The sequence below is a fragment of the Haliotis cracherodii genome, unplaced genomic scaffold, assembly GCF_022045235.1.
Source record: "Haliotis cracherodii isolate W230 unplaced genomic scaffold, xgHalCrac1.p SCAF_15, whole genome shotgun sequence".
In the NCBI taxonomy this organism is placed as follows: Eukaryota; Metazoa; Mollusca; class Gastropoda; order Lepetellida; family Haliotidae; genus Haliotis; species Haliotis cracherodii.
This window is the reverse complement of record NW_027266270.1, coordinates 8,894,315-8,920,937: the sequence shown is the minus strand read 5'-3', so window position 1 is coordinate 8,920,937 and position 26,623 is coordinate 8,894,315. Positions and strand designations below refer to the sequence as shown.

At 41.9% G+C, this 26,623-nt stretch overlaps 1 protein-coding gene across 1 annotated transcript; it reads right to left on the bottom strand.

The window, feature by feature from the left end:
- Positions 1–22,935, bottom strand: LOC139462660 (uncharacterized). Its single transcript, XM_071244490.1, has 8 exons — positions 22,744–22,935; positions 12,724–13,059; positions 12,245–12,332; positions 6,231–6,392; positions 4,715–4,980; positions 3,793–3,960; positions 2,097–2,247; positions 1–74 (listed from the first exon to the last, which is right to left on the bottom strand). Exons 1-8 carry the CDS (start codon positions 22,933–22,935, stop codon positions 16–18), a joined length of 1,422 nt encoding a protein of 473 aa, XP_071100591.1. The 3' UTR covers positions 1–15.
- Positions 22,936–26,623: the final 3,688 nt, after the last annotated feature.

Sequence of the window (26,623 nt, the reverse complement as noted above, 5' to 3'; positions counted from 1 at the left end):
AGAGCACTGTTAAATTTACACATTGTTCAGTTGTTGATCACAAGATGGTTTTAAGGCACTACTTTCTTCTGGAGCTGTAAATACAAATTGTCAATGCAAGAGAATAACCGGTCTGAATGATCCGCCGAAACAAATTCCATCTGGCGTAGAGGGCAAAAGAGATGTGAAAATTATATGAATAAGCCACCGAAAATCAGTGATACCAGGTATTCGCGAAAAGGTAAAACACGTGGGTACCAAAAGTGCAGGGTACCTTGCAGTAGGTGTCATCATGGTTATCAAAGTTGGTTGGTTGGTTTGTTATTTAACGCCGCACTCAGCAATATCCCAGCTATATGACGCCGGTCTGTAAATAATCGAGTCTGCACCAGACAATCCAGTGATTGATATCAAGAGCATCGATCCACGCAATCAACCATATACATCAACCAAGTCAGCGAGCCTGACCACCCGATCCCGTTAGTCGCCTTTTACGACAAGCATAGTCACCTTTAACGGCAAGCATGGGTTGCCGAAGGCCAATTCTACCCCAGAATCTTCACGGGTCGGTTATCAAAGACCACTTTATGACACACATCTGTAAATATAAGCGACAAACCTGACATAATCATATTAAAAGGGTACAGTACACGTACGTAACAAGTACATCATTGGTACATTATACAAAATTAACACATATAAATGCGTAAATTACAAACCAGCGAAGATCGGTAGAATAGGTCTTCAACAACCCATTCTTGCCGTAAAAGGCAACCATGCTTGTCGTAAAAGACGACTAACGGGATCGCATGGTCAGATTCCCTGACTTCGTTTATGCATGTCATCGTATCCAAATTGCGTGGAGCCGTCAAATAGCTGGAATATTGATGAGTGCGGCGTTAAACAACAAACAAACTTTTGCAGCCATTGTCGTTAAATAAATAGTTATATGTATACTTAAAGGCTACAAGATGCAAAGTTGCTATAACTACAATATTCAAAGTATGTGTGTCGGTACATATCGAGCAGAAAACACGGTAGAAATCTACAAAGACAATGTATTTCAAGATTAGAGGACAACAGATAGTTGGCGCGTTCTTAAAATTAGACTGTGACGTCTTATCTTTAGACATCATAAAAGTGGCGTGCGGTGTAGGAGGAGCCCTTTGCAAGGCGTGTTTAATTTTCCATAGGAGTGCCCACCTCAACTTAGGCACTGAAAACATGTAACTTCGTAAGCTGTCATAAGAGTGAAGTCATACTGTATAAACTAACTGCTTGAGCATGTAGGCGCCCTAAATTGTTAAAAGGCTGTTGTCCGTAAATATGATCAACCTATGCCGCTTTGCTCAATATATTTGCTGACTCCAAAGAGTTCGCTTTTAATTTAGTCGTGACAGAATGGAGATAAACATGCTGTGTTTTCATTGTAGAACTACGTCACCTTTAGATTTAAACGTGTTAAATTTAACGCTGCGTGTTCGGTTCCAAATTCGATTTAGCGCGGTTAAAATCTGGAGTAAACCTAGGTCTATATTTGATTGGTTGGTTGGTTTCTTGTTTAACGCCGCACTCAGCAATATTCCAACTATATGACGGCGGTCTGTAAATAATCGAGTATGGACCAGACAATCCAGTGATTAATATCAGGAGCATCGATCCACGCAATCGGGATCGATGACATGCATCAACCAAATCAGCGAGCCTGACCTCCCGATCCCGTTAGTCGCCTTTGACGACAAGCAGTCACCTTTTACGGCAAGCATTGGTTGCTGAAGACCTTTTCTACCCCGGAATCTTCACGGGTCTATATTTGAAACACAGTATCTTTATCTTCTAATTTAAACCACTGACTAAATCGAGTATTTTCCAAATTCATTGCAGAATTTGTCCTTGTTCAGTGTAAATTTTAAGGATAATGAAATACAGTTAATAATCTGACACGCAAGTATATAAGAATGACAGACTGACCATCCGTTTTTGATGTTTCTGATCAGGCGAAATGGCTGGCAATACCCCGAGCTACTTAAACTCAATATTTACTTGACAAAAATCCACTTAGACCAAGTAGCAAATTATTTTTCAATAGATCAATCAATGAGGCATTGGATATCTACCGTCGGAATCCAGCACTGTGAGGAGGACCAACCCAGGTGCACTGCAAACTCCACACACGCCACCACAGCGTATCTCCATTAGCTGATGATTCGATGACCGTGTGACAATCGGGTTCCAAATAGAAACTCCGTAAGCTTTGCGCCAAGTAATCTGAAATGAGTTCATTCATTAATTATTGGAATAATTGTGCGCTTGGTTTTTGGTTTGTTGTTTAACGCCGCACTCTATTCCAGCTATATGACGGCGTGCTCTTCGTGGTACAGTGGAACATGGATATAACGAACTACAAGGGACCGGAGAAATCAGTTCGTTATATTCGTTGTTCGTTATATACGTTTTCGCTCGGAAGCGTCCGCCATCTTGGCTAAAACAAAATACAAAACACATACACGTCTATACACATTTCCTCCCGCATCTACCGGTGATTCAGTTAAAAAGTACCAACATTTTAATGGTCGGAAGAAATTGTATCTGAAGTTATTATTTGATCAGAATTAAGATTAACATAATGCAAGTTTAACTAAGTTGAATCGTCACCAGTAATTGTGTTGATTTGCGTCTGATTGCGTACAGCCAATGGTCAGTGACACTTGACACTGAGTGAGATTTCTCAGTTCTCTATACACGTCACTAATTTGTGGTAGATGGGCTTGTCGGTGATCTGATATCAGTTCGCTGTAGAAAGTTCGTTATGAACGTAAATTTTATATGATAATATTTAGAAGATAAATCGGGGATGTTTTAACAGTTCGCTGTATCCGCTTGTTCGCTCTACCCGTGTTCGTTATATCCGTGTTCTGCTGTATTTATGGAATATTGCAAATGTGACGCACGATGATGATTTAGAATATATAAACATACATATTCCTGAACAGCAGATGATATTTCAGAAACAGTTTCTTCCTATTAATCTAAACTAAACATTGATATTGATTGGCAGAACAGTATTCAATATTTGTACGTGCAAATTGGTGAGGAAATTTGACAGAAAATGCAAACAAGATAGCGTTTCGTTGGACATCTAAGGTTGGACAGTCGATATTTCATGCAGGCAAATAACTATAACGAGGTAATTTTTGATTGGGTCGGTAGATATATAGGCAGAGATATGAAAATAACAATATGTGAATTTCAAGTTTCAGGTGACATCTCTTATAATAATAATCCAAATGAAACGCTGCGCTCTTGTGTAAATAACACACTCAACCAGTTTTGGTACAGACCTTACTGTCAATATATATTCAATCACTATTGAAATCTTTAAAACCAATTAAATTCGGTTCATTCCGTCAATTGCTAAATAAGGTCGGTTAACGATACATTCTTGTTTCTCATACTTGTCTTCAAATCTGACTGCGAAGGTTTTTAAATATTTATTTTAACAGCCCTATATTCAACTTCAAAACTTACAAACCACGAATGCCAACATTCTAACTTGTAACAAATTGAAAATATTGCTTCTAAACATGGCCTTTTCGCGAACACCTGGTATCATCACCGTTTGATAGCGACTCATATACACCTACTTATGACATAGTCGGAAGGTTTTGTGTGAGTTTTATGGAAAGATTTTTTTTTTTGCCGCTAATATCAACACATATATACAAAGAAACTGTGACGTTGGCAATGTTGGGGACAGGCAGAGCTGGCGTGAGAAACAAGAAATGTATTTTATTTTATCAAGCCTAAACTGACCGATTCGTTCAAAGCGAGCCCAGTCCCTCTCAAGTCCATAACTGCCCGACCCTCTGGACCACAGGCGCTCCCTGCCGCGGAGTAGCAATCTCTGACCACTGCCACATTGGCAGTGATCACACCAGTCTTGCTATAGAAATCCCTGGCTTTCTTTAGGATTGCCATGTTCTGAAATGTAAGCAAAGGATTTCCATCGACTGCAGAGCGAGTTGTTTCAGCAATGTTTCAGTTATATCACATTATGTCAGCGAGCCAGACCACCCGATCTCGTTAGTCGCCTTTTACGACAAGCATAGTCACCTTTTACGGCAAGCATGGGTTGCTGAAGACCTATCCGACGGGCCCCAAGGTCCCAGAGGTAACTTGTGCCTGAAGCAGCCAATTGAATGAGGTGGTCCCACTTGGTGATTTGGTTCCTTTCGTGTCATGGTACCCAGAAGGTGCGGGACCTTACTTTTGATATCAATCACTGACACAATTATTTTCAGGCCGTCGTCTTAACACTGGGATTGTGCTCACCTCAGCATCAAATATTGAGTGAGTGAGTTGGGTTTAACGCCGCTTTTAACAGTATTCCACTTATATCGCGGCGTGTCAGCTAAATGTGGGAGGAAAGCCCGAAGTGATGCAGGTCTCAGACGTTTACCACTTCGGTGAAACCCACGGGCACGGGTATGATGCTGACAAACCTAGAAACATAATCGATGCGAACCGGAATTCGAACCCACAATAATAGGTTTCTGGCGTGCCCAAGGGATACAACTCTGCACAGCGAATCGCGGCGCCATAGACGACTGGGCCACCCGTGCCCCCTTCATTAAATAATGAACCTATAAATGTCTTAGATGTAATCAAGTCAAATTCTAGCATGTTTTTGACTAATTTGATACAACTGAGGATACCATCAGGTACTTAATCTTACCGTGATGTCCAAGCCGAATTTGTTATAGACGTGATATCCAAGTAGATCATCCTCCACAGGTGACTCCCCAGTGCAATCCGGATTTTGCACCTTTGGGGCATTCATGAAATATGGTGTTTTCAAAGAGATGTACTCGGAAGGTGTACTATTCATTGCATGGCAATACACCCTAACTCGAGCGCCATTCAACTTTCGTGGGTACAGCCAGTATTCTCCGTCAGTGTACGTGGAACTAAGTTGTTGTACTTCGGTACAGTTCGACACGGCTGAAACGACAATTGAGCTGTTACTATGTCGTCGAGTGGCTATTCAACATTTCGGAAAATCAGATTATGATAGAGGATAACGTTATGGTCATATGTAGATGTACGACGAGAATTCACTGAATATCTTTCAATGCTTGGTCACACGATACGTGATGCTATCCCATGCCATGACCTCTGGAGGCCGACCATTTCACATTCTTGGGGGGTCGGGGTAGGGGCTGGAACATTATCGAAACAAAACGTGCCCCCAAAACACATGAACACGTGCATGAAAGTAAATTAAGCTTAACATTATCAAAAAGAAAATTTATTTTTTGGTAATCAGAAAGAAGTAGCAGCTACCAAAAAAATATTTGGCTCACAGTTTTAATTATGAAACAAATATCTTCTGTCGCTGTACCAGATACTAGACCCAAATGTTTGCAAACCAGTCTGCAGCTAGGTAGGTAAGGGAATATTGTATCTTGTGGATCGTTTCTCAGTCTGCCAGACAGTCTCCATTATTTAAAGGCTGCCATGATACAACTGGAATACGGTTGGTTGGTTGGCTTCATGTTTAACGCCCCACTCAGCAATATTCCAGCTATATGACGGCTGTCTGTAAATAATTGAGTCTGGACCAGACAATCCAGTGACTTATATCGTGAGCATCGATCTACGCAATGAGGATCGATGACATGCATCAGCCAAGTCAGCGAGCCTGACCACCCGATCCCGTTAGTCGCCTTTTACGACAAGCATAGTCGCTTTTTGCCTCAATCATGGGTTGCTGAAGACCGTTTCTACCCTGGATCTTCAAAAGGTGTTGTGGCTGGTTGGTTGGATGGCTTGTTGTTTAACGCCGCACTCAGCAATATTCCAGCTATATGACGACGGTCTGTAAATAATCGAGTCTGGACCAGACAATCCAGTGATTTATAAGATGAACATCGATCCACGCAATTGGGATCAATGACATGCATCAACCAAGTCAGCGAGCCTGACCACCCGATCCCTTTAGTCGCCTTTTACGACAAGCATAGTCGCCTTTTCCGGCAAGCATGTGTTGCTGAAGACCTATTCTACCCCGGATCTTCACGGGTCAGGTGCTCTGGAATACGGATGAATCCTATATTATACGTGAGACAACTTTCACTCACTTACTCACTCGACCGCCGTCGTAGAGTTGGAATATTGCCGAGTGCGGCGTTAAACAACAAATAAACACATTCTCACTCACTGTGGATTTCTTATGCATGCAGTTAACTTACGCATACAGGTCATTGTTGACCACGTTCCATCAGCGTTGCATGTGACATGACCACACGGCACGTATCCCACTGCGCACTCGTAAGGTAGGGACTGTGCTAGAGGCGTCAGTGGACCAACGGATACCGGCATAGCAAATTCTACCGTTGGTGGGTCCAAGCAGTCTACAGTATAGCATTAATGTAGAACGTAAGACAGGTTACAAGTCATCGCCGTCTTGTTGCATGGTGACAACATGACGAGAACCATTGATGCTAATCAGGTTAATAAATACCCTACTTCATCGTCATCAGTTCTGATAGTTGGTTGGTTGGTTTGTTGTTTTACGCCGCACTCAGCAATATTCCAGCTATATGACGACGGTCTGTAAATAATCGAGTCAGGACCAGACAATCCAGTGAATAATATCATGAGCATCGATCCGCGCAATTGGGATCGATGACATGCATCAACCATGGTAGTCACGAGTCTGACCACCCGATCCCGTTAGTCGCCTTTTACGACAAGCATGGGTTGCTAGTTCAGATTGAGTTCAACATTGTGCATTGAGATCATTTGGTGACAAGCACCGCCACCATATATACTGAACCAAATTAAAAACTTCACAATCCTAAAATTTTAACATTTTGACCAGTTATGATTGTTGGCCCTTATTGTGTATTTAAACAGTAATGGCCACGTATTGTCTTCAGATAACAACCGTTTTTGTGCAGGTGAATCGATCAAAATCATGTGCACAGCACTATAGTGGCAAAAGTGTTTTTTCACTTGCAACTGGTGACGTGGCCATCATACTGCACGTGTTTTCAGCCATACTTGTTAGCAGTCATTAAAAAGAAATAAAAACACAAGAAAACAAAAAGTCTTTACGGCCATTTGTCGTGCCACGCCTTTCAAATGTGCAGCGTAAACGTGTCATCGGCATGTTGCAGACGGGAACGTCCGTAGCTGAAGTCGCAAGGACGATGGGTTGTAGTTGACGGACTGTTTATGATTTACAGACGCGTCTACAGTAAACGGGTACCACCGCTGATCGTCCTCGGCCAGGTCGACCACGTGTGACGTCACATGCAGAGGATCGTCAGATTGTCTTACGTCACCTCCGTAACCGATTTTTGACGGCTAAATCAACCAGAAATGAACTGTTTAGGGTAGACTGAGTGCGCAAACTGTTCGAAACCGTCTGAGAACTGCTCACCTTCAAGCACGACGGCCATACTGCGGGCCGATTCTGACTCAATTGCACAGACGTCAACGTCAATTATGGGCACAGTGACACTTACGATGGACTCAGAGGAATTGGAATCAAGTCGTCTTCAGTGATGATATAATCTTCGATTTGTTGATGGTAGGGCGAGGGTGTTGAGGCGCCGTCATGAACGTTACGCCCAGTGTTGTGTACAGGAAGTTGACAGATTTCGAGGCGGAAGTGTCATGGTGTGGGGTGCTTTTTGTGGCAATGTACGTTCCATGCTTCTTGTCATCCGTGGCAACTTCAACGCTGCTGCTTACAGCGACCAGGTACTGGCACAAGAACTTCTGCCTTTTATGGCAGCACATGGACACGACAATGCCAGACCCCACACAGCAATATTGACAAGGAATTTCCTTCAGAATGTGGGAGTCAACGTCATGGACTGGCCGTCAAGGTCTCCCGACCTCAATCCCATCGAACACCTCTGGGATGCTCTTGGCAGAAGTCTGCGCACTCTCCAGAACCAACCACAGAATTTGCAAGATCTTGGCACCATTTTGCAGCAACAATGGCGTCGTCTTCCCAATCAAGTCTTCACAAGCATCACAAGGTCCATGCGGAGGCGTTGTCTGGCAGTTGTCAACGCACATGGTGGCCATACACGCTACTGAACTTGTGTGCCATCAGATTCTCGTGCTTGGGACTTATGATTTAAACTGTTGATGTTATTTCCGAATACCGTAGGTGCTTGGAACAACTTATGGTTACCACCGTTAATGAAAATCCTTCTTTAGACATTTATGATTAAAAATTACCTTCTCTGATACATTTGTCCGTTATATCATATATGGGATTACTTTTAAAAATGTGAAGTTTATAATTTGACTCAGTATATTATCATAAATATAATTTTCCATTTTATTAGTTTGTTTGTTGTTTAACGCCGCACAACGGTCTGTATAAATCAACGAGTCTGGACCATACAATCCAGTGATTAATATCATGCGCATCGATACACGCAATTGGGATAGGAAGATATGCATCATGGTTGGTTGGTTGGTTGTTTTACGCCGCACTCAGCAATATTACAGCTATTTGACGGCGGTCTGTAAATAATCGAGTCAGGACCAGACAATCCAGTGATTGATATCATGACAAAACCCCAATGACAGATGAATTAGTGCCTTGATATGCAACAAGAAAGAATCTTGTTTATTTCCAGGCCATCCTGATCATCTTTTACTTCTACTACATGCATGGTTGGAGGCGAGATCAAAGGCGCCACCCAGCATTTGTTAGACAACAGACCGAACCACCACCCCACCCTGTCGCTAGGTGGTTATATAATCGGTGCGCACATAACATAATTTCTTCTGCAAAATAATGGAACTTATGACTAAAAATAGGCTACAGCACTACCTAGACCAAACAACATCATAAACCACGACCAAAGCGGCTTCACTCCTGGCCGATCAACTCTCGATAACCTCGCCCGACTAGAACAGGATTTAAAAACAGGACAGCTAAACAAGCAATACACCATAGGCATATTCCCCGACTTCTCTAAAGCTTTCGATATGGTATGGCACCACGGGCTAATACAAAACTAAAAGAAATAGGACTAAAAGGCCAAATAACAAACTTCATCCAAGATTTCCTAAACAATCACAAAATACCCGTGGGTATAGACCATACGCTATCGGACCAGTGTCCCCTAGAAAATGGCACTCCCCAGGGCAGCATCCTCAGCCCAACCCTCTTCAATATAATGATAAACGATCTACTCGAGGGCTTATCCCCGAAACTAAACACTTCAAAATTCGCGGATGACGGAGCCCTATGGATCCGCACTAAAAGCATTAAAATGGCAGAAACCTTAATCCAAAAATCTCTAAATAAAATACAACAATGGGCAGACAAATGGGGCTTCTCCCTTAACTCAGATAAAACAACAGGAGTAGTATTCAAACATAAAAACATGAAACCTGCCTACCCAATCCTCCAGCTAAACAACCAAACAATCAAATTCCAAAAACAAACCAAATTCTTAGGACTCATTTTCGATCAACACCTCACCTGGGAGGCTCACGTCCAAAACCTAAAAACTAGATGCAGCAAAGACCTTATATCAACACACAAAAATGTCTCACCGGCTCTAACTGGGGAGCCTCCAAAGACACCCTTCTCTCACTCTATACAGCACTTATTAGATCAAAACTAGACTACGGCTGCGCCATATGCAATGACCTAAACAACTCTCTATCTAAAATACTTGACTCAATACAATACCAAGCCCTTAAACTGATTACACGCCCCCAACATGGCACCGCCTACACCTCACTTCAGTCCCTTACAGGGGAAATGCCACTAAATCTACGCAGGGAACATCAAAGCCTTAATTTTCTGGGCCGCGTCCCAAACAAACCCTCTCATCCAAAACTTAATTAACCAAAACATTAGCCCAAGAAACCACGCTCTAGCTCGCAAACACCCCTTACTCCACCAATATCCCAAAGAATTACTAACTACCTCAATGAACAATAAACTCAAAATCTTAAACAAAACTGCAAAAAATCAAATATCTTCACCCCTTAACTCAAAATACCCCAAATAGCACAATGCTAGCTAACCAAACAAATAAACAAACCGACCCAAACATAGCTAAAACCACCATACTTGCATACATACACGAAAATTGGCCAAATTGGTGTCACATATACACTGACGGATCTTCAGACCCGATCTCCAACCACACAGGCTTCGGAGTCCATACCACACAACCAGTTATATCCACACAATCTTACTGACTCCCTAACAACCAATCTATATTCACGGCCGAACTTATGGGCATGGTCTCAGCCCTACATAAACAACAGTCTAAAAACAACAATAAAATCCTAATGCTCACAGACTCCCTTAGGGAATACAAACTCTCCAAAACAAAAATACCCCAAAACGACCTAAATTAATAAACCAAATACTTAAAAGCTCCAACGACCTAACAAAAGCAGGCAAACAAATAACCTCCTTACAGTATGTTAACATTGACATATATAGTCATATTCAGTCGATGTATCTACATATGTGTAAGGGCAAGCTTCTTCCCTTTGTTTAATCAGTTTTCCGCCTGGCTCTAAATGTGGAACACAGGTTTTAGACTTACATATGTATCTTGTTATAATTGTATTTTATGCGATTTGAATATTTATATTTACTATTGTACCTACTACGTTTTCCGTGAGACGTTTTATATATACATGTACCCAAATATACCATTTTTGCTTGTTAGCTAAACACAATTGACAAATAGTCAAAAATAAATGACTAGTAAACTGATAATGTACGTTGAAAATAATATATTCTTAATGCCATTATGATGTATCAAGGATCAAGTAGAAGATATATTGACAGTAGCGCTGGGAAACTATTCAACAAGCCCGTCAAAAAGAGTGCTTTAGCTCAATGTTTAGCTCCTGCCGGACATTATGAAACGGTCATCTTATACACAACCCCGCGCTCACGTCTACAGGTCTGTTCCTGTGGTACGGTAATTAGTAGAACCCTCTCCCTCAAGGGTATCTTCCATGATATAACCAACTCTCATTAATTAAATGCTGCTCTTTTCCAGCGTCACGGCTATGGAGCTGAGACAAAGAGACCCAACCATCATAAAGTAATTAGGGTCCAATAAAAGCAATGCCCCGCCAAGCCTCATAAACATAATCACTGAAAGTCGTATTACAGACATTTGAATGGCAATAACATTTACTAGGATCGTGTATTTTCTTGACACCATCGCAAAACATCACGTAGAAGCCACACCAATACTCATATTTTCCTACAAAATCACACATCTAAAAATGAGACATCAGCAACTACACAAAATAACATATGTATTGGCATTTTTAGTCAGGATATCAAAAATGTCTCTCCTTGTTACCACCACCAAGTTCAGCTTAACATGGGTCCTCCTTTGGTCAACAGTTTGTTCCCCCTCTAATGAGTGTGTCACGCGTTGCACACGAGTGACGAACGGGGTGCACACCCGTGTTCAACGCGTTGCACACGGGTATCACACGCGTGGCGGACGGGTTCCGCACGAGTGACAAACGGGGTGCACACGGGGTGAGTAACGCGTTGCCCGTGCGTGTAAGGGGAATGAACTTCTAGGCGTAGTGTAAGTCCAACTTGTTGACATGGAAACGTAAGAAATAAATATTTCTAAAGTTCCTAAATAGCAAAAGGCACCAGTTCAGCATGAGTCTGATGGTCATGCAAAGTTTTGTTAGAAAGTTTTGAATGGGTATTGAGTTATGCTCCGGAAACGAACTCTACCCTATAGAAGCTAAGTCCAAGTTGTTGCCATGGAAACGTAAAAAAAATAATAAATCTAAAATTCCTAAATAGCGAAAGGCACCAGTTCAGTATGTGCCTGGTAGACATGCAAAGTTTTGTAAGAAAGTATTTAAAGGGGTTTTTTTTAGTTACGCTCCGGAAATGAACACCACTCTTATAGAACCTAAGTTCAACTTGTTGCCATGGAAACGTAAAAAATAAAAATTTCTAAAATTCCTCAATAGCAAAAGGCACAACTTCAGTATGTGACTGATAGATTTGCAAAGTTTCGATCAAATACACTGAATTGTTTCGAGTTCTGCCTCGGTAAAGGAAATGATTATGGACGGACGGACGGACGGACAGACAGAGTGGCTGATCGCTATATGCCCCCGCATTATATGCCGGGGGGACAACAAAGATTAAATAAAAGCAGCTTTGACACCGAAAGTTCAATCATAAAAAGAAAACCTAATGTATACGTACAAGATGTGACACATTCCAGTCCGTCACGTTTTTGTACACACCGTGTGTTGAAAGTGCAGTTGTGGTTTTCACATGTTCCCAGTATTCGCTAGGGAGAAATCAGTTATTAAATGAGAAGTGTTAAATAAATGACTTGACAAACGAATATTCCAAAGTCGTAGACGGAAGGGCACCTGAACATACTTCTTCGTACTCAGAAATGTAAATAAGGTCCTTTTTGAAATATAACTTCTATCTTAATATTTACACCTACATGTTAGTGATATACACGACGGTGAGACATAAATATTTGTTATCAAACAGAAATGAAACGCGAAAATTCCCAGATATTTGCAGTGGACATATGTTTCAAATATTTATCAACATTATGATTTCAAAATAAAGTTAATTAACATCTACCTTCCTAGCGACCCTTGATGGAAAGGCAATCGTCCTCATCTATCTAACACGTTACTAATTCGAAAACAATATTGACTCACTTTAGGCCAATCTTGAGCCTTGGAAAAAATATATCTTGCTTCCGGTTTCATTGATACTCCATCAGAAGATTCATCAGAAGCCCTACTCAGCTCACAGATGCCATCGTCAAGATGGAAGTTGTACGCTCGGCAAGCTGTTCTCCCAAGACATTCTTTCGCGCACATTGCTACTCCTGTAGTTAGGAGTGTATCAAATATAGCCCCAATGATCCTGGAACCGTCAGAAACAGGCAGCTTCTCCTTCAGGGAGCACGTCTTCTCCCCGGCGCCTGCAGACATACTCACCAGGAGCACATATAGACTTCTATACATCATGTTGATTAACAGATCCAAAATCTCGAAAGGGTGCAATTATACCGTATTAACACCAATGACAAAGAAAACGAAACCCTTGTGTAGTTCCGCTTGTCTGTTTCATGAAAGTATCAGTGCCAGGTGTAGATCATTGATCAGTTCAACAATCTACTACGTTCGAGGTTTGGGAGAAATGCGTAGAGATTCCTGTTCACACTACCTTATATGAAAAGCATCAGGTAAATAATCGATAAATAGGCATCTGCGTCTTCGCTGCAGAAATACCACAACGGGATACAATTAGGTCCATTGATATTGTTCCAAAGCCAGGGTAGTTCATTTCTGAATGCAAGTGATGTCCTTATTCTTCGTTATCTCTTATTAATACTATTTTTCTCTCGTAATTACGACTTTATTCTGGTAATTACGAGTTTACTCTTGTAACTACGAATTTATTCTGGTAATTACGAGTTTTAAAAGAGAGAAAAACAAAATACCAATATGGTCCTAATGGTACGAAAGCCCATTAGGACCACATTGGTATTTTGTTTTTCTCTCTTTTAAAAGTCGTAAAACTCGTAATTACCAGAATAAAGTCGTAGTTACGACTTTTCAAAACTCGTAATTACCAGAATAAAGTCGTATTTACGAGAGAAAAAAAAGTTTTCATAAGATTCCATTTATTGCTTTGTCATTATATCACGGTTATAAGAAACCTCTGGCGTTGAAGTTTTACATACAAAGGAGAATCACTCACATTAAACAGCAAACCAACCAACCAACCAGCCAACCAACCAATTGCGTGTATCGATGCTCATGATATTAATCACTGGATTGTCTGGTCCAGACTCAATTATTAACAGACCGCCGTCATATAGCTGGAATATTGCTGAGCGCGGCGCTAAACAACAAACCAACCAACCAATCTAGATAAATAGTGGACTGCTTTGTTAACATCCAGGTGCTGATCCATCGAAAGTGCTTGATCGACCCAATACTAGTCTTAAATCGACACTTATGAAGATGTGGGTTTTTTAGAGAAATTCCGTTTGGTGCAGGACAAATAAACCAGAAAGCCTTCAAAAGGAATGCTTACAAAAGAATGAATGGCTGCCGGATGTCTATACTAGAAACAAACGCCGCTGGCTCTTTATTTTCTCTAGTGTAGTATTCAACAACTTAAACTATAGAAGAACCGCATTGTCCAGGCCTACCGACCAGAGCTGTGAGTGACCTGCACGCTATGCTTTATTTCATAAAAAAATATAGTGGTATGCAATCATAAGCACACTGAAAGTGTACTCAAAATAAAATCGATTGCTTATTAATATTACATCAATCTGATGACCCTTTAGACAGACTTTCGAATTGTATTTCTTCAAGTCTGCATTTTATAAAAAATACAAAGAAAGCACATTTGAGCGTGCTTATTATTTCTCAAGTAAAAGTATCAATATTCTGCCGTCTCTATGCAAGTCTTCTGCGAGGACAGAGTTGTTAATATTTCATTTGATGCACAATATCATCCAAACACTTGAACTGGTTTTCAACAGAGACGATTAAAGTGTCTTCTGGTAAAGTACTCGAGTGTAACAGTACATCTGCTTGTTTCTTTGTGATGACCCGAGAAAGCAAACATGTTTGTTCTTTGTATCATGGCGACTTCTTCGTTGTCACAATCGTGGCAGTTAGTTCCTAAAAAAATGGGCGTTATAGATACATATTTCTTTGTTGTTTTAGGCCGCGCTCAAATATATTCCAGTTATGTCTTAACCCGACAAACTACTGACTGATATCATTAGCAATTGTTTAAGCCGTCAATTTAAGTCAACAATGTCACGGAGTCTTTCCTTTAAAGGAGGGCACGGGTGGCCCAGTCGTCTAAGGCGCCGCGATTCACTGTGCAGAGTTGCGTCCCCTAGGCACGCCAGAAACCTATGAGCATGAGTTCGAATTCTGGTTTGCACTGATTATGTTTCTAGGTTTGTCAGCACCATACCCGTGCTCATGGGTTCCACCGAAGTGGTAAACGTCTGAAACCAGCATCACTTCGAATTCGGACTTTCCTCCCACATTAATACTGTTAAAAGCGGCATTAAACCCAACTCACTCACTCACTCACTTTATTTTTAAGTTTGTTTATTGTTTTACACCCTTCTCAGCAATATTCCTATATGACGGCAATCTGTAAATAATCGAGTCTGGACCAGACAATCCAGTGATTAATATCATGAGCATCGATCCACGCAATTAGGACCGTTGACATGTATCAACCAAGTCAGCGAGCATGACCACCCGATCCCGTTAGTCGCCTTTTACGACAAGCATAGTCGCCTTTTACGGCAAGCATGGGTTGCTGAAGACCTATTCTACCCCGGAATCTTCACGGGTCCATTCTAGGAACTCGACTGATTAGTATGTAACGAATCAAATCATTAGCATCAATCCACGCAATTGGGATCGAAGACATTTATCAACCAAGTAAGCGAGCCTGACCAACCGATCCCGTTTGTCGCCTCTAACGACAAGCATATTCGCCATTTACGGCAAGCATGGGTTGCTGAAGTGAGTGAGTGAGTATGGTTTTACGCCGCTTTTAGCAATATTCCAGCAATATCTTGGCGGCGGACATCAGAAATGGACTTCACACATTGTACCCATGTCGGGAATCGAACCCGGGTCTTCGGATTGACGAGCGAACGCTTTAACCACTAGGCTACCCCACCGCCCCGGGTTGCTGAAGACCTATTCTACCCCGGATCTTCACGGGGACAATATTTTGACATACGTAGGCACATTTGTAATTGTAACATGTTTGTACATCTGACATAATGCCGTCGTTTACAATTTCCATTCCCATTTTGTGTATAAAAAGTCTGTCTTAAGGTATCACTTAAGTGTCATTTCCGTACCTAGGCGCCGTGGATCGTTGCTCATAATATCAACCCCGCTCTGGACTCGATTATGTACAGTTCAAATATAGTTCAAATATTGCAGTGTATCATCATTATCACTAGACCCCCTGAAACATTTTAGGAGATACGAAAACATGAAATATACTTTAAAACCCACTAACCTAACAAGAATTTTAATTTGTATAAATTATTATATAGCATACAAAATATATTGACAATGAATGAACTGTGGAATTCCTCATGTCAATTTTCGTAGAAACAAACGTTATTGTAAAAAACGTGAAATATCAACAAACAGTTGCTACATGTATAGTTACCGAGAATACACGCGCGTGAACGTGAGGTGAGATGAAATGGGTTTTAACGTCGCGTCCAAAAATATTGCACTTATACAGCGGCGTGTGTGTGTGTGTGCTTGTACTAGTCCGGACTGATGTCGATTTATAGTGCTAGCCCAATGAGATACAATGTCGCAGTTTAACATTGATCAAGGCTTATTTTCTTATGAGACAAATTTAAAAAATCAACTTGGGTAATCGATCCATATTTCGGTTTTCTCTGAAGGTGGAAGAATCTTTATATATGTTTCGTTTGTTTGTTTGTTGTTTAACGCCGCACCCAGTAATTTTTCAGCCATATGACGGCGGTTTTTATGTATGTACCAATAAAAGTGTATAAAAGTACAAATGGCTAGTTGTTAGACTTTTCAGTCATATAGATTGAGATTACTCCCTACTTGTTCGCCAAACTGTCCTTTGTTATTACGTTAACTCTACTCCGTTTCGCCTGCATGGCATATGGATTTTAACTCAAGACATAGGCTCAAACATTTTAGCGCATATTTATTCACAACAATGGCATGTTAGGACTCCATACACCAAGCTGGATATATAATTGATTATTTATAACCAAAGACATTGAATGAGATGGCAACATAAAGGATATAGGACACTTGCAAACTGCTCAATGTGTGTTTAGTATGGTGGTGGCCTCCATCTATAGACTCTCTTCACAATAACCTTGATAAGCGTGAAACGTTTTCACAATGCAGTCATCAATATTAAGCCACATAAGGGTCACGGTCTTTTTAATGCAGGGAAGAATACCAAATTGGATAGTTAGACATTAGATACGTATTGGTTGAATGTTGATCTTTCAGCAGCATGAATAGTCCAGGCGATGTGTTACAGAACTGACAGCGTCGTTTCCCCGCCAAGGTTGGTTGGTTGGTTGGTTTGTTGTTTAACGCCGCACTCAGCAATATTCCAGCTGTATGACGGCGGTCTTTAGAATTATCGCGTCTGGACCATACAATCCAGTGATTAATATCATGAGCATCGATCCACGCAATTGGGATCGATGACATGCATCAACCAAGTCAGCGAGCATGACCACCCGATCCCGTTAGTCGCTTTTTACGACAAGCATAGTCGCCTTTTACGGCAAGCATGGGTTGCTGAAGACCTAATCTTCACGGGTCCATTCTAGGAACTCGACTGATTAGTATGTAACGAATCAAATCGATGGAGATGCCACAGTAACTGGTTCAATTGGTGCAATCACCTAATAGCTGTAAACACAGTAAACATGTAAACAGTGAACATGATATCCAAGGCGGAGTTTCGATCATCTTCGTTTCATTGCAAGCCCACTAGAGGTTGCAACTCCAGTTTATTTCATGAAAAGTCATGAGTGAGTGAGTGAGTTGGGTTTAACGCCGCTTTTAACATTATTCCAGTTATATCACGGCGTGTCAGCTTAATGTGGGAGGAAAGCCCGAAGTGATGCAGGTCTCAGACGTTTACCACTTCGGTGAAACCAACGAGCACGGGTATGGTGCTGACAAACCTAGAAACATAATCGGGGCCAACCGGGATTCGAACCCACAATCAGATTTAATTATACGATTCAGACTATCATGAGCATGTGTTTATGAATCACTATCAAATAGTGATGATTCCAGATGTTCGCGAAAAGGCATCCGTCACAAACACAAAGTCAAACATGTGGTACTTGTCAAAACTGGGAATTGCACCGGACATCATCTTTTAGTCAGTGATGCATCAATTGTTTTATCTCTGGTTGTAAGTTTTGGATATATACAGGAGATATTCAAACTGTGTTTTCAATGCAGGACAACATGGAGATCACCTGAACATGTAATTATATGTCGAACCGATCTATCGTGTTTTCTGCACAAAAAGTTTTGCCACATACACTTTGAATATTGAATAATGCAATAATCGCAACTCTATATTTCGCAACCAATAATTGTACCGATAGTTATTTGAAAATGTGTACCGATAATGCATGAGAAACACGTACTTCCCTTAAGTATTAGCTTCCGCGGTGATGCGGCCGTCAAATTGCCTGTATATCAATCAGATTTGGTTATTGATTGATCTGAATGACCAATCAGAATCGAGTGCTTTCCAAGTTCAAGGAAGAATTTAACGTTGATTTTTTACGCTTCTTGTGTATATTCATTTGTAAAGCTCATGTAGCTGAATTGCTAATTGTGTGCGATTTTTGGATGATAATGCCATGCACAGCACACTTGAGTGAGTGAGTGAGTTGGGATTAACGCCGCTTTTAAAAGTATTCCATTTATATCGCGGCGTGTCAGCTTCATGTGGGAGGAAAGCCCGAAGTGTCGCAGGTCTCAGACGTTTACCCATTCAGTGAAACCCACGAGCACGGGTATGGTGCTGACAAACCTAGGAACATAATCGGGGCGAACCAGGATTCGAACCAACAATCATAGGTTTCTGGTGTGCCCAAGGGATGCAATTCTGCACAGCGAATCGCGGCGCCTTACACGACTGGGCCACCCGTACCCCCGTTATTTCGAAGAAGGTAAAGAATTACGTTTGCTGACTACACGTGCAGAGATTCTGTTGATCAGTAACGCGAAAAGTTTAAGACACATATTTTGTACCACAGTGGATGGGCAGTTTTAGTGTCTCGGTCCAAACATTTCTTTGATGGTTGACTCGGAATAATTGATAAATGCTATTAAGCTCATAGTGAAGTTCGGGGACTCTTTCGGGGTAGAATAGGTCTTCAGCAACCCATGCTTGCCGTAAAAGGCGACTATGCTTGTCGTAAAAGGCGCCTAACGGGATCGGGTGGTCAGACTCGCTGACTTGGTTGTCATCGTATCCCAATTGCGCGGATCGATGCTCATAATGTCAATCACTGGATTGTCTTGTCCAGACTCGATTATTTTACAGACCGCCATCATATAGCTGGAATATTGCTGAGTGCGGCGTTAAACAACAAACAAAACAAAGAAAGAAACTTCGACACAGTTACATTAAATATAAAACGGCAACGCCAGAGAATAATCAATACAATTGTATACTGAGTCAAACAGTTGAACATTCTTAATGTGTTCTTAGCACATCTCTATTATTGTAACAGCTGAGCCGTTGGCAATTAATTGCAATATCTACATTTGAACATCAATATCTGTTTTAAGTGTGTATGTATGTGTTTTGCAAAAACATAGGCCACTGAACGTGTCTTTAATTAAAACATAGAACTTAAAAGCACATGTTAGATCAAGTTGGTGAAACGACTCCATTTTGTCTTTGGGCCCTGATGAAGGCTCAACAGTGTATGGTTTGCACTTGCAGTAACAAGTAATGAGTGAGTGAGTTGGGTTTAACGCCGCTTTTTTAACATTATTCCAGTTATATCACGGCGTGTCAGCCTAATGTGGGAGGAAAGCCCGAAGTGATGCAGGTCTCAGACGTTTACCACTTCGGTGAAACCCACGAGCACGGGTATGGTGCTGACAAACCTAGAAACATAATTTGGGCGAACCGGGATTCGAACCCACAGTCATAGGTTTCTGGCGTGCCCAAGGGACGCAACTCTGCACAGCGAATCGCGGTGCCTTAGACGACTGGGCCACCCGTGCCCCCAGTAACAAGGAACAACTCAAAGATGACGTATTGTGCTGTATGTAAATATTAATTGTCAATGCAAAAGAATAACCACCCTAATTTATGCCCAAAACAGATTCCACTTGGCGTAAAGGGCAAAAAGCTGTACAACGCAAACTATGTTAAAAAAGACCCGATTCATTCATATTACTGTAACTACTGTCATATTAGCTATAGTAATATGGAAGAATCGTTTTCTAACTCTTGAGTAGTATATTTGAACATCATATATTTATAGAAGATTGAATTATAAAACGTTTTGCATGTCTCGTAAGCCTTCGGGGGATATTGTGTATATTTGTAATATTGCTGAATAATTGTTTAGCGACTACAATATGTGAAACGATAGCATTTCTTCTGTAAACTGGATTAGTTATAATTAATGGCCTTTATACCGAACTACATGACATGGAAAATTGTGAGCCTGTGATGGTGGTTTTAGGTGCTAATTATTTTTTCAAAATATTGTCCTTCGCGGTCCACGCCCCTCTCTGCCAACAATGGTGGCCTATCTGGATCCCGCTGGTGTAGAACGCCTCCTACTAGTCGTGACTAGTCAAGAATTGACATCATCACCTTTAGCATTATGCTTACCAGACACTTCTTTCTTCAAGTTTGGGACCATCACAAGAGATAAATATTTGAATTATTTAGGTAAATACAATTGCTTGACGATTGATCTATTTTTTTGTAAATAAATAAAAAATATTAGATTAAATTGCCAACTATGATTGCTAGTGCCTGTATCATCGAAGGGGTTAAAGTACTGTAAAATTATGTCCTGATAATTTCCATATCGTTTAAATTTAGGCCTACCACATTTTTAATCGTAGTATATTTGTTTTAATTGATGGCTTAAATTAACTACAATCGCCGGTGGCAGAAGGGACGGTGTAAATCCTGCTGGGGAACCATGCAGGTAGCAGAGGACGGAAGTCCCCTCGGTCCCTAGTATGGTGGCCAAACTTTGGTTACTGGTTTTTATCATGTATTGTTAAGTATAGTGATGTTTTCTTACTTGTGAAAATATACTGGCCCAAAAAAGAAACGCATAGCTGAAATCTGTTTTTCAAACTTGACTGTTATGAAAGATGAAGGCTTGAACTCAATATAAATGGCATTGCTTACTGTGAATATTGACCTTTCACTAATTTATTGCACCCGAACACAACATTTGGTGACTTGTCTCCAAAATACAGCATCTTGAAACCAAACTGGGAGAAATTGCATGGAGAAAAATTTGTAAGCATGCCGCACGTGCAAATACGGCTACTTAACCCTTATACCGATGGGTATAAAAATTTGGCAGTCCTGCTGCGAATCACTCTCCGATGTTCTGTATACGTGACTCTCATGATGCCAAGACTGAATGACGACTGTAGAAACAGAGCCATTGGAGGTCTGGAAGCTGGAGAAAGCTGGACATCAGTAGCCAGGCACTTTAACGTCAGGCAGAGTACCATTTCTCGTCTGTGGCCGCGCTACAGAATCCACAACTCTACAAGAGCACGACCGAGAAGTGATAGACCCAGGGTCACAACTGCGGCGCAGGACCGCTTCATCCGGGTGTTGCATCTTCGCAACCGGACAATCAGTGAAGCATACAAAGCTAACAATGTTCCTGGTCTTCGTAGGGTCTCAGCGCAAACCATCAGAAATCGTCTAAGACAGCATGGGATACGGCCAATGAGACCATATACAGCGCCCGTTCTGCGGCAACATCATCGTCGTGCACGTCTGCAAAGGAGCAGAAATGTTCGACCATGGACCCTAGTGCACTGGAGAAAGATATGGTTCAGTGATGAGTCGCGGCCATGATGATAGGATGCGTGTCTACAGAAGGAGAAATGAACGCTACACTCGACACTGTATTCATGAAGTCGACCAATGCGGCCATGGAAGTGTCATGATGTGGGCAGACATATTCGTGAATGGTAGGACAGATCTGGTGCACGTGCAGGGAAATTTAACTGCTGTACGCTACCGTGAAGAAATCCTTCAACGTCACCTTATTCCCGCCAGTGACGTCAAAAGAGAGATTTTGCAGCAAGACAACCCAAGACCGCATACTGCACGTGTTACAATGGATTATCTTACCCACAACAATGTTACTGTGCTGCCAATTGCCCTCCAAATCGCCTGATCTAAACCCCATTGAACATTTGTGGGATCTGCTAGACAGACGTGTACGACGCCGACAGCCTCAACCAAAGACGCTTCAACAGCTGAACCATGCATTGCAGGTTGGGTGGAGAAGGATTCCACAACGCCAGATTCGACGACTCATACAGTCCATGCCCAGGCGGTGCAGAGCTGTGATCGATGCTCGTGGTGGTAACACCCGGTACTGACTTTGGCACAGTGCTATCACGGACACAGACGTCCCTTAGAAGATTAAAAGACAGTTTACAGTGTAAGAACCATGTGCCTTATCCTGTGTAAAATTTGGTTGTTATATCTTTATTATTTATTGTGTAATCCTATTTCTGTTATGCGTTTCTTTTTTGGCCAGTGTATGTCAATGATACTCGTGTCTTCTCATCAGATGACGATTCCTTTTCCTGCGGGCTTCGGCCCCGACCGGCACACACGTGATTTCCGGCAATACACCTCGTTAGGTCTTCCTCGCCTGTTCCGAGGATTCTTGAAAGGAGCTCTGTCGCTCCCGCTTCCGCACAGTTGGGATCGATGACATGTATCAACCAAGTCAGCGAGCCTGACGACCCAATCCCGTTCGTCGCCTTTTATGACAAGCATAGTCGCCTTTTATGGGAAGCATTGGTTGCTGAAAACCTATTCTAACCCGGATTTTCACGGGTCTCATGAGCAGAATAGGTCTTCAGCAACCCATGCTTCAGTGCCATGTTCTCTGCCTCCTCCAGGTTCACTCCGACACAGGCACCGTGGAACCAGCCATCGCACTCATCACACCCTATCATGAACTTCCCCTCATCTGGCCTCCAACACACAAAGAACAACTCTCCCTCAGACGGCTCCAACTGACTGCCCGGCTTCACATAGAGCCAATCTAACTCCAAGTCATCTCCAAGCATAACTTCTTACATCTTCATAACATGGATCCGGGTTAAAATAGCAACCTTCAGCAACCCATACTTCCCGTAAAAGGCAACTATGCTTGTCGTAAAAGGCGACTAACGGGATCGGGTGGTCAAGTCTGCTTGTCATCGATCCCAATTGCGTGGATCGATGCTCATGATGTCAATCACTGGATTGTCTGGTCAAGACTCGATTATTTACAGACCGCCGTCATATAACTGGAATATTGCTGAGTGCGGCGTTAAACAACAAACCAAACCAAACCAAAACTGATAAGCCAGGGTAAGTTGAGTTGTGACAATGTATGAGGTTCGCCCACTGGCGCGTGCCGTTGTGAAGAAAGGGGTAGCATGTAGCAAGTAGTACGATGGATATGTGCGTGTCCTGTCTCGGACGAGTTCTCATGACAAGTTCAAAACACATAGGCCTACTAGTACGTGAGGTACCCGATAACTGTGAAACTTGCATAGATAATAACAACTGACGCGGTGTCCAAGATTATTGCACTAACATGTATATAGCGACGTGCATGCACGTGTGTGTGTGGATGCATGTACTTGTCCGGACTGATGCCGATTTATAGTAAGATACCATGCCACAGTTTAACATGAATACCCTACTCAGACACAGTATACTCACTCAGAGCCGACCAGTCCTTGTTTGAGCCCCTTAATGTCGAGTGCCAGTGAAAATAATATGAATATATCACTGAAAGTCAGTGATGACACCAGGTTTTCACGACGTTAAACACGACGTTTGAACACGACGTTAAACACGACGTTTGAACACGACGTTAAACACGACGTTAAACACGACGTTTGAACACGACGTTAAACACGACGTTTAAACACGACGTTAAACACGACGTTTGAACACGACGTTAAACACGACGTTTAAACACGACGTTAAACACGACGTTAAACACGACGTTTGAACACGACGTTAAACACGACGTTTGAACACGACGTTAAACCTCACTACACCTCAACTCACATACAATATTTTTCGTCAGTTCCTTAAAGCGTGAGCTGATTTTACATGTACTTACATGACTTTGATAATTACCTATCATCTGATAGGAAAACATACATCTGATACAGTAACAAGTATCTCTACAGCATAAATAATTGATTTTTTTGTGTTGAATACAAACTCAGGCATAACACGGTTAATTGCCTTGACGACAGTATTTATGAACTACTCGCATACAGTTTGATTGATGTTGAGCCCTTTGTCAACGAGAAAACGTCCCGTACAAACAGGAAGGATTTATCCAATTTTATCACAATGAACTTTTTCGGATTATGAATGCGGGAACGTTATTAGTTCTGCCTGGCAGCTAACAGATTCAGATGTTTTTGTCGCTATATTTCTCTGTAATATTGTTGTATTCAAAATATCAGAATATCAGCAAATATTGGCAAATTTGTTGTTGGAAGAAGATGGGATGGAGTGTTTTGATATCATTACTTCAGAGCAGGAAAATCAATTAAATATTGTTCAGTGTATTATTTCTGTCAGATTAATAAAGTATGCCGATAACTTTTGAGCAAATATATTTGTAAAAATAGTTGCTAGCAACGATGCGAGCTCCAAGTGTAACTGAAATATATACTGAACCGCAAAAGAAACGCCACCCCATGTAACATTGCATAAAAAAGTTGTCATTTAAATATCTGGGTAATGTTTGTCAAAGTTTCTCAAATTTATCATTAACTTGTCCGGAAAAATGAAATTTGATGATAAAAAAACGAAGCAGATGACAATAAAACTGATCGCCCAAACGCATCATTGCAACGGCCATGGTAACCCGATGCACGTGAGTTCTGTGCAAATTGAAATACACATGCGTTCCCCGATTTTTTGCCCTATAATAATCCATCCAGATCGGATAACATTCATTCGTTATTGAATTGCTACCACATGGCAAGATTGACAAGAAATCATCGACGCCAAGCCATTGGACATTTGCAAGCTGGACAAACAGCCCGGCAAGTAGCCAATGCATTTCAAGTCCACGTAAGGACCACCAACACTTCAGATGACCAACCACGTAGTGGAAGACCAAGTGTCACCACAGGATCGTCAGATTGTGCGACAGCATCTTCAAGATCGGTTTGTTACTGCTGCTGAAACTGCTCGACAGAGCATGGGGACACTCCAGCGACACATTAGTGAGTACACCATGCGTCGACGATTGACAAGCAGACACCTCCACTGTCACAGACCACACCGAGGACCCATACTGACACCACGTCATCACCGGGACCGTCATCAGTGGGCAACACAGCACCAACATTGGCGCTCTTCTCCGACGAGAAGCCGTTACTGTATCTCAAAAGCAGATGGCAGAGAGACAGTCTGGCGACGCCGCGGGGTGCGTTATTCGGATGCTTGTGTTGTTGAGGTAGACTCTTGTGGTGGTCCGAGCATCATGGTGTGGGGTGAAATTGGTCTTCCACAGAGAGTCGGCCCTGTGGTCTTCCAGAACATTGGTCCTGGGAGAGGCAATGGTTTCACAGCAGTTCGGTACATTGTCTTAGGACCACACGCTATACCTTATTTGGCACGTCGCCGCAACCACGAGATTCAACATGATAACGGCCTTGCCCACATGTACACTGTGAGAGCAACAAGAGAATTCCTCCAGCAGAGTGGCATCAGAACCATGCAGTGGCCTGCCCTCAGTCCCGATTAAAATCCCATTGAGAACCTGTGGGACGAGATTCAAAGACGCCTGAATGACGTCTGACCAAGGCCGACAACTGCAGCTGAACTGCGTCGGGCGATCCTCAGAGTGTGGGCTCAAGTGCCTATGTCCTTCATCAACCGCCTCACCCATTCCATATATCGACGTTGCACGGCAGTCATCAATACACATGGCGCACGCACGAGATACTGACTTGTGATGCCATTTTGTCAGGAACTAGCATTGTGTTTCACTTTAAGAACATTGTACACTTTAATTTCAACCTTGATGATCAGTTTTGCCAAGTTTTATTTTTTTTATATATCTCAAAGTATGTTCACAGTGTTTGGACGAATAAGGTTTCTCATATATCTATCAATGGTGACGTTTCTTTTGCGGTTCAGTATAGTAGCGGATCCTGGTTTACATTCATGGAAGTCCACTCATTACATTTCACTTTGGTTATACAGACAACTAAAACAATGAAACCGAGTTCTAAATGGCCCCAGGTAATAAGGTATGTTCCCATGTTGACTTATAAGTCACTTTCGGAATCAGAAAGGATATGTGTACTACTGTATATGATTATAATATGGTCTCTATTTAATACGGTAACTCTAATTGCCCCCTTGGCATTTGAAGCCTGTTTTACCCGCCACTGCGTCAGCCAGCCTAGAACCATGCTTACCTATCGTCTATTTCACCTTTTCTCAGTGCCGGTTAAAAGAATTAGTGTGCGGGCAGTTATGCACTGGATAGGCAACACGCAATCTACCGCGCGCAGCCCAATTAGAGTCGAGAGCCGCGGTGGGGTCCAACAGTCAACCCTAGGGATTCGACCCTATCTGATCATTACAGTCAGGATGAGGGTGTCCAACAAGGCAGTATTGTGTCTGTCACATTTTTCAGTATTAAAATAAACAGCCTATCTGAGGTTTTAAATGATTCCATTGATGGATCTCTATTCGTGGATAATTTAATATGTCATGTCGTGG

Bases quoted from the DNA above. Each gene is read 5' to 3' on its own strand.
- LOC139462660 (XM_071244490.1), bottom strand. From the start codon at position 22,935: ATGCTTGGAGATGACTTGGAGTTAGATTGGCTCTATGTGAAGCCGGGC. The intron at 12,333-12,723 runs GTGAGTCAATAT...ATTTCTCCCTAG, and splicing joins AGGCTCAAGATTGGCCTAAA to CGAATACTGGGAACATGTGA. The intron at 75-2,096 runs GTAGATATCCAA...TTGTATTTACAG, and splicing joins CACAGTGCTGGATTCCGACG to CTCCAGAAGAAAGTAGTGCC.